The 8,859-nt window shown below is 49.9% G+C and overlaps 1 protein-coding gene across 2 annotated transcripts; it reads left to right on the top strand.

The window, feature by feature from the left end:
• Positions 1-205: 205 nt before the first annotated feature.
• Positions 206-5,475, top strand: Emx2 (empty spiracles homeobox 2). Of its 2 annotated transcripts, XM_052171680.1 has the most exons (3): positions 206-715; positions 2,864-3,048; positions 5,015-5,475. In XM_052171680.1, exons 1-3 carry the CDS (start codon positions 307-309, stop codon positions 5,180-5,182), a joined length of 762 nt encoding a protein of 253 aa, XP_052027640.1. In that variant the 5' UTR covers positions 206-306; the 3' UTR covers positions 5,183-5,475. The 2 variants fall into 2 exon arrangements, with proteins under 2 accessions (XP_052027640.1, XP_052027708.1); XM_052171748.1 differs by lacking the exon at positions 2,864-3,048 and having other exon boundaries at positions 275-715; positions 5,015-5,118.
• The last annotated feature ends 3,384 nt before the right edge of the window (positions 5,476-8,859 follow it).

Raw genomic sequence — 8,859 nt, 5'->3', positions numbered from 1 at the left:
AAAATATTACCCCAATCCACGCCTGCAAATTCTTCTGGAAGGATTTTCCCCCCTCTCTCCAGGTTGGGCGCTTTTGGTGCAAGATTCTCGGGATCTTCGGCTTTGCCTCTCCTCCCCCTCCCCCTCCTTTCCTTTTCCCTTTCCTTTCCTCCTTCCTTCCTTTCCTTTCCTTACCCCCACCCCCACCCCAAACAAACGAGTCCCCCATTCTCCTCGGTCCTCGCCGCGGGCAGCGGGCGGCGGCGGAGGCAGCGCGCCGCGGTCGCCGGGAGCAGGGAGCCCAGGGCGCCCGCTCCTCGGCGCAGCATGTTTCAGCCGGCGCCCAAGCGCTGCTTCACCATCGAGTCGCTGGTGGCCAAGGACAGTCCCCTGCCTGCCTCGCGCTCCGAGGATCCCATCCGTCCCGCGGCGCTCAGCTACGCCAATTCCAGCCCCATAAATCCGTTCCTCAACGGCTTCCACTCTGCTGCCGCCGCCGCCGCCGCCGGCAGGGGCGTCTACTCCAACCCGGACTTGGTGTTCGCCGAGGCGGTCTCGCACCCGCCCAACCCCGCCGTGCCGGTGCACCCGGTGCCTCCGCCGCACGCCCTGGCCGCCCACCCCCTGCCTTCCTCGCATTCGCCACACCCCCTCTTCGCCTCGCAGCAGCGGGACCCGTCCACCTTCTACCCCTGGCTCATCCACCGCTATCGATATCTGGGTCATCGCTTCCAAGGTACGTGCCACGTCGCGGAACTGAGGCACGCCGCTCCGGTCGCCTCCTTCGTCGCGCCGGGCCTGCTCCGGGTGGGCGAGTCTTGAGGCCTGGGCGGAGGTCAGCTGGGGTGTTTGGCTCCGAAACCGGGTAGCGAGGGGCCCGAGTGGCTTTGGTCCCCAGTCTCTGAAGCCGAGATTGGTTTGGGTTACTGACTTGCCCACTCCTTGACCTCTTGGAAAGGGGTGCAAACGAGGTGTCCCGTGGTTCCGGCCAGGGTCGGGCTAGCTGGGCCATGATGCTGGGCGACGAAGCCCGCTGTCAAGAAGCTCTGAGCCGGCGAGGTCCCTGAATCCTGTTTCCTTAGACAGCGTTCCTGGCCGGTCTGTCTCTCAGGGATTCGGATAGGGCCACATGGCCAGGTTCACTGGACTTCAACTCTGCTCTACACTCACTCCACGTTCCTCCAGCCCAGACCCGCGACTTCTAGGTCTTCAACCCCTTAAAGGAGTCCAGGAGACCTTGTAAACCTCAGAGCAAACAGTTTCCTTCCTCCCGCTGTGGAGGCCCAGGGAGGGGCAGGAAGAGAGCGAGGAGAAACCGCCTCAGCTCCACTGGTTCTCTCAGCGACCTGTTTAACTGGGGCACCCGCTGGATGTACGGGAAGTCAGGTTCCGTTTGGTCTCTGTTTGGTTGCTGGTTTTTGTTTTGTTTTGTTTTTGTTTTTCCTGAGAGAATGGCAGAAATTAAGAAAGAAATTAAGAAAAAGAAAAGAGAAAACCCAGTCGAGAGAAGGCCCGACAAGGGAAGATCTGTTTGGGTGTCTTATTTTTTTCCCCGATTTATTAGTTTTGTTTGATTCTGGGTAGGGGTTGGTAAGAAAGTTAAAACTTTAGGAAAAAGGTTCTAATTAGTTTGCTGATTGCAGTCCGTAAACGACCTACCTCCGTCGGGGCGCGATCAATAACGATGGGCTTTTCCATTCACTAACACTTCGCATTCCTGTCCGTCTAGAATTGGGGAGATGCCAGTTCGCCATTTTATGTATTTATATATTATTTTAAAACACCCCAACACAAACCAACCAACCAAAAAACCCCAGATCAAAGCAGAACACCTTTCTCCCTTAGTTCAGCACTGCATTTGCCTTTACTCCCGCTGAGACTACCGACTGTTTTTTGGGGATGGTGGTGGTAAATACATTCACTTCCTTTAATACGGGAAGCCGAAATACTCCAGCCTGGCTTTGGCTTTCAAAGTTTAGTGCTCAGCTTCCCCATTCTCTGTTAATCACGTTCTTGGTCGCCCGACCACATCACGGACAGCCTGGATCTTCGCGGCCTGGACCATCGCGGCGAGTACCCGCAACTCGATCACACCGCGAAGCTCCAGTCCCTTCACTCCAGTCCCTAGCTCTCGGCAGCCAGGGACCTCTAGAACCGGGTACACTGGAAGCAGCGGCTGTAGATACTGGGCATACTCGCCTCGAGATTTCTGTCCCGGCCCGGCTGCAACGTTTCAACCGGCCTCTGCAATTTCTCAGGAAGATAGCAAGACAAAACTAGAACCAACCAACCAACCAAAATATTCTTGAATAAATCCGCGAGAAAACTATAAGTAGCAACACGCCGGCCGTCCTTTCTACGCTTATATCAAAAATTTAACATAGGCTATAAAGTAGGGAATTACTACTACTATTAAAACTTCCAGTGAATTATTATTATTATCATTATCATTATTTATTTTTATTATTATTATTATTATTATTATTTATTATATGGTGGGCACCAATCTCCCAACCTGGGCTCTGTTGTCCTGTCTTCTGACTCCTCCAGCATACAGAGTGGAGGTATTTAGGCCTGAGGTGCCAGGGCAGTTACGGAACGGGCAAAGGTCAGGAGCCTGAGGACTGCCACCTTAGAGACAACTGTTCGTTAGCTACCGCCCAGGTTTGGGGCCGGGACGGGGGCGGGGGGGGGGGGACCCGGGTCTGACGGCTAGGCCGGTATCCTTTTCAAAAACTTAGAGAGAGCTACCAGCCCCAGAGAGTCTGGCGCTGAGGACTAGGCAGAGGCCCAGGGAGTTATGCTGGGCTAGCCCGGCTCCAGAGAAGCCGGCGACTCCTGCCTGGGAGGCCCTCCAATGGTACTTCTGCTCTGCCCCCTGCAGGGAACGACACGAGTCCTGAGAGTTTCCTTTTGCACAACGCTCTGGCCCGAAAGCCTAAGCGGATTCGAACCGCCTTCTCGCCATCCCAGCTTTTAAGGCTAGAGCACGCCTTTGAGAAGAACCATTACGTGGTGGGAGCGGAAAGGAAGCAGCTGGCGCACAGTCTCAGTCTTACGGAAACTCAGGTGAGTGTGGCCCAGCAGCCAGGGTTCTTCATCCAGACCCAGGCAGCCAGCGCCCAGCACTCTGACCAGCGCCGAGTTCCGGATCAGTAACTTTCCAGGTGATCAGCTTTGTTCGGGCAACGTGAGATTCACAGACAAGCTGGTTCTTTTCCGCTGGTCCGGCCCCTGCAATTCCACAGTAAGCTAGTTTTAAAGAGAATCACCGGAGATTCAGCTGGGGTCCGAGATGTGGCTAATTGCAGCTTAAGGCTGGAGAGAGCCAGGAATGGTTTAGATAAGAGTTCTGAAAGACTCCAGGGCTCACCCGATTACTTCTCTTAAGGGAATGCCGGGGAATCTGAAGCCGGAGGCAAGGCAAGCTGGGCGATCCTCAAAACTAGACGGGTTGCAGAGAGGGCTAGCCTTAGGGGACACATCCTTTCTGCACAGCGGGATTGGCGGGCTGAGGACCTTGCTTGGGTTAGTCCCAAGGCAAGCAAGGAGTTTAGGTCTACAGTAGGCGCTACTGTACTCTCAGCCGTGAGGCAAGGTCAAAGTTCCCAATAAACAGTCATTTGTAAGCAAAGTATAGTAACTTTTCCCCCCTGAGAAGCTCAAATTAAGAGGTTTTTTTTTTAAGTTCCTTTTTTTTCACGGGGGGGGCGTTAACTAATGGGGCCTCGCGGGTTTGAACAGGGTGGGCACAAGGCAAGGCCCACCTGATTTCTCCTGGATAGCGGAGGCAGAGGTTGTCTTTGTCCGCCTCGCTGCCCACACTGCCTGGAGTCTTTGTGTGCGTGTCAAGCCGGGAGCACACTGAAGCTCGCTTTGGGCAAACGCGGAGGGGGGGGGTGTTATGAACTGCCCTCCCCCTTAATTAGCAGACTCAAAGCAAATTAAACTCAGTCTTGTTCCCAGTTCCTACTTTGCTTTTTCATGGGGCACTTTGGGGGGGCACAGGAGCACTGGGGAGAACAAGTGGCAGTCTTAAAGGTGAGAATGGAGTGGCATCTCTCAGTCTGTAACTGGGCTGCTGTGGGCTGCAGGAACTGCAGTCACTACTACTGTCTTCTTCATCTGTACCACACTGCTGGACAAACTTGTGCAGTGCTGCTGAATGGAGCCCACCACCCCACTTCTCCATGGAAGGCAATTGACTTGAATCTCACTGATGCCTAGACTTGTGGCTGCAAGCTCTGGGAAGGCCTGGTTACCAGACTCTCTCTGGAGGCTGGGGCCAAAGCTGATTCGACCCTGTTTGAGGACTGGACAGGAGCAGGAAAGAGGCCTCTTTCCTTCTCCTTCCCCTTCAGTTTCTTTTACTCCCTTTCTCAGTCATGGTCTTCCTGGAGCTTTCAATTTGTCCAGGACTTGAGTGAGGCTTGTAAAGTCGCTGTCCACTTGGCTTCCTCTGGGCACGTTCTAGTTCTGCTCACCAGTGTCCTCCAGCAAAGCCTGAGGACAGACAGCACCCCAATCCTCTACTCAGGGCCTTGCCTGGAAGAAAAGGTGCTATATTTAGGCAACTCCAGACTGGTAGAAAATGGAAAGCACATTAGACTGACAGAAACTACGGAGTCTTTCCTGCACTCACTGTCTGGGCAAGCAAGGATCTCTCTCTCTCTCTCTCTCTCTCTCTCTCTCTCTCTCTCCTCTCTCTCCCATATATATTTTTTCCTTACTTATTATTTTTTACGAAGTTTTTTTTTTCATGCTTTGCAAAAAGCTGTTGCTCTGGGTAGGAATTTCTGTGGGAGAAACGGCCACTGTGGCTCTTGGGAAAGGTTTCTTGGTAGGGTTTGGAAAGATGGGGAACTAGGCTTCTCTAGAGGGGGCCTGCTCACAGAGGGGAGGAGAGGGGGAGTGGTTGGTCCTTAGGATGTATATGGGGGGGGTTGGGGTTAGGCCTGGGCTTCACCAGGCCTCTGGCTTATGACAGGAAGGCACTATGAAGGATCTAACGATGCACACGTGTCTTTCCCCACAGGTAAAAGTATGGTTTCAGAACCGGAGAACAAAATTCAAAAGACAAAAGCTAGAGGAAGAAGGCTCAGATTCTCAACAGAAGAAAAAAGGGACACACCACATTAACCGGTGGAGAATCGCTACCAAGCAGGCGAGTCCGGAGGAAATAGATGTGACCTCAGACGATTAAAAGTACAAACCTAATCCCACAGAAATGGACAGCATGGAGCAAGAGAGACAGGGAGAGGAGGGGAAGAAAAACCCTACAAAACAAAAACAAACTGCACACACATTCACCGAGAAAGGGAGAGAGGGAATCAGAGCAGTGGCGGCGCTCGCAGCAGACTTTGGACAGCGAGGGCAATGGACCGGGAACCGGCGCCGGGCACCGCTTATGGGACGGCAGAGGACGGAGGCCCCTTCATCAACATGCAACCTTCGTCTAAAGAGGCAGCTGAGTGAGTGAGAGAGACAGAGACTGGGAGGGAGAGAGAGAGAGAGAGAGAGAGAGAGAGAGAGAGAGAGAGAGAGAGAGATCCTTGTGAGGCAAAGGCACATTCTGACAAGGGGAGCTGTCAGTCAAATGCCAAACCAGGGAAACAAGATGATTGGCGGGTATTCCGCTCATCGAAGTCCATTTAGAAATGATAATGATTTTTTTTGGGGGGAAAAAAAGGCACAGGACTTTTAATTTTGCACTTCACAGTGTTTCCCCTTCATCTTTAATTAGAAATAACATACAAAATTCCATGTCTAGCCCCATCCTACACCTGTTTCAAAAACTTGAATTGCATGTAGCAGTTGTCGGGTGAATGGTGTCTAAAAACTGAATTGTAATTTTATTCTTCTTTTAAAGACAGGTTCTGTGTATTTTTATTTTTTATTTTTTTCTGAGAAATGTGCAGTCTGTAAAAACACTTTTTTGATACCTTCTATTGTCAAAGTGATTGTGAAAGCTAAAGGAAGTAGGCTCGGAGCTAGTGGTCCTCTGACAGAGAAATGAGGGAGCAGGGTGGGGATGGAGGGCGGGGGAGGGTGCCCCTGAGAAGAATCAGGACTCATGCTAGGGGTACAAACAACCCAAATTAATTCTATTTCTTGGATATTTCCTTTCCTAACATTCTGATACTTTAAATCACCAAGTCAACTTTTCCTTTTAGTGGCTGGAGAGATTGACTGCATCCAGCCACTCAACATAATGGCCATTCAGAACTTTTAACTCTGTCTATTGCAAAAGTGGAAGGAAGGACTGTAGTTAATGGGGGTGATGGTGGTGTGGCCAAGGACATGGGAGTTTTCAAGCACTGAGTTTCTCTTCCAAGACCATAGACTTACTAAAGAGGGTTACAAATGCTTTCTTAGTGTCTTCTATACCAGAATGTAAATATTTTTGTGTTTTGTGTTAATTTGTTAGAATTCTAACACACTATATACTTCCAAGAAGTATGCCAATGTCAATATTTTGTCAATAAAGATTTATCAATATGCCCTCAGAGTAGTTGTCTTGGGAAACGGAAGTGGATCTTTACAAAAGTAACTCTCTAATTCGAATGTGGGCCTTCTCTAGCTAGGCACCAGAGACCCGACTCCCGCCCACAAAAGAGCCAGACTGATGGCTTTGGGGGGGGGGCATGTATTTTAAGGAGATGTGAAGGGAGATGCTTAAGACAGCCAAACTCTTTCAGAAGAGGAAAAGGAGAGACGCTGCCCAAGCAACTTTGCTGAAGGGGTTTAGTTTCAACTTCAGCTAAAAAACTAAAAAAAAAAAAAAACAAAAAAAAACAAAAAAAACCCTAAAAAACAAAACAAAGCAAAAAACCCCTTCTCTTTACTTCTGATTTACTTTTCTCTTAGGACATAGTTATGAATTGGGGAGTATTCTTAGAACCCAAGATCTGGGGCTTCTAACTTCGTTTCTGACTTCAAACCCCTTAAGGACATGTCAGCCTCCCCTTCTCTTCTTCTCTCCTTTCCTCTCTCTTTTTCGCTCTAATCTGCCAAAAGCGGTGGAGATGAACCCAAAGGCCCCCGAAGCCTTATAAGGCAACCATTCTGAGAGATCTTCTACTCTTGATTTTAACATTAAAGTAAAAGTTGTAACCATTCTCAAAGAAAACTTCGCTCTTTCCCCCTCCTCCCCCTTCTGAGGGTATGAGGTTGTTTTTTGCATGCTTCATTTGCTTCCTATCCTGATAGGCTGCATTAATCAGTTTTATTTCCATTGATAGAGAAACCTCGTCTGTTCTGTTCGAGCTACAAAGCGTCCTGTGAGCTTTTGTGAAAGTGCAAATCAGTTTAAGCAATTATCATACCAGGAATATGAAGGGAAAAGAGGAGGCCTTGCCCAGTGGTCTCCTTTAATCTCTTAATCCACGGATCCAGGGGGGCTGCCTGGACATAATTTAGGACAATCTCCCCCACCCTTTACACTGTGATAAGGCCAAGTTACAATGCAGGGCAAAAATACAAGCTTTGTTAACATCCTGCCTTGAAAAGTTAAGATTAGACATTCCGTGCACGTGTGGGGACTTTAGGGCACTATGGAATCTTTTCTTTCTGTTTTTCCTCCCCTTCCTCTAAAGGAGAATTCATTCTGTTTCTCTCTCTCTCTTTTCTTGCCCCTGTATCTCTGTTTATCACTCTTCTCCCCTTGGTCTTGGTCCCTGGGCAGACTGGGCTGCTCATACTTTGAGCTCACAAAGACCCTTCCTCCGGAGTTTGTATTGTGGTACCAGCAGCAAGAGGGTTTCAGGAAGACCTGGGCTTGACTTCCACAAGGACAGGTGCAACTCGGAAATTCCACAAAGATGTGTGGGGCTTAGGCTGCTTCCACAGTGGGATGGTTCGTCGGCGACTGTTAGTTCTTCTGAGCGCTTGGCAGTTGCTGCCCCTCATCCTTTTTGCTAGAACAAGGGCAGGTTACTTTTTCCATCCATCCCACCCTCCCGAACCTGGAATGGCTTGAATAAACAGTAGAGTATAGTCTCCTTACAACTGAGGTTGACCCATTTTATTTAAAAAAAAAAAAAGTACCATCTTGGTAAAAAAAAGCTTTCTGCAGTAACCATAAACTTAAATTTAAGTACAAGAAAGGGGAGTGGTGAAGAGTTTTTTCTAAATGTCCTATGCAGTGTGACAGCAATAAAATCATCAGAGAATACTATTAGCTTTGAGGGGGAAAAAAACCTAAAAGCTTTATTACAAACCAAGCTTTGAAAATAGGGGGGATTAGGCGGCTGAAAGGGTCCCACAATGGTAGGAAGAAAAGGTTTCATGCTAATGAGGTTAATGCCCTTTGTATCTCGGGCCTCCACATCTTCATTACGCGCTATCTCCGGCTGCACCGAGCGGCTCAGAGAGCCGCAATCCACTCCAACGCCCCCCTTCCCGGCCCAAAGAAGGATTTGATAGCCGCTCTGTTCAAACTAGATAATTATATCTTTTCAAGTCGGAATTAAGATAAAGAAAGTGAAGCAGAGGCGGCTCGCCTTGATCCACTGCAAACAAATTTGGCGCACTTTCGAGTCCTTCCCCCGCCTCAAAAAGGCAGGACAGTCAGCTTATTAGCCGCTCGTTTGCTTTATTAATTCATCTATTTAAAGTGGCAGGATTAGAGCGTCTAATGTGGGCGCGGGCTGCCGTGGCGCTGAAGAATATAAATATTTGCGAGATGCCATCCCACGATGCCTATCTGGGCGTAGGGCTGGTCAGGGTGAGCGGGGGCGCATGTGCTTCGCGTCCTGTCCCCTTTGCTGTGCACTCGAGCTTCGCTATAGCCAGTGGAAATAGAGTTCCCACTCGTGTTCCGTAGGTGCCAGGCCTGGATGCTCTGGGCAGGGCTGTGCTTCACTTCCAGAGCACAGCCAA

The sequence above is a fragment of the Apodemus sylvaticus genome, chromosome 1, assembly GCF_947179515.1.
Source record: "Apodemus sylvaticus chromosome 1, mApoSyl1.1, whole genome shotgun sequence".
NCBI lineage: Eukaryota > Metazoa > Chordata > Mammalia > Rodentia > Muridae > Apodemus > Apodemus sylvaticus.
This window is presented reverse-complemented; position numbering and strand designations above follow the sequence as displayed.

Excerpts from the sequence above, each read along its gene's own strand:
- Emx2 (XM_052171680.1), top strand. The coding sequence starts at position 307 with ATGTTTCAGCCGGCGCCCAAGCGCTGCTTCACCATCGAGTCGCTGGTG. Across the intron at positions 716-2,863 it reads TCTGGGTCATCGCTTCCAAG|GGAACGACACGAGTCCTGAG; the intron begins GTACGTGCCACG and ends TGCCCCCTGCAG. Across the intron at positions 3,049-5,014 it reads TCAGTCTTACGGAAACTCAG|GTAAAAGTATGGTTTCAGAA; the intron begins GTGAGTGTGGCC and ends CTTTCCCCACAG.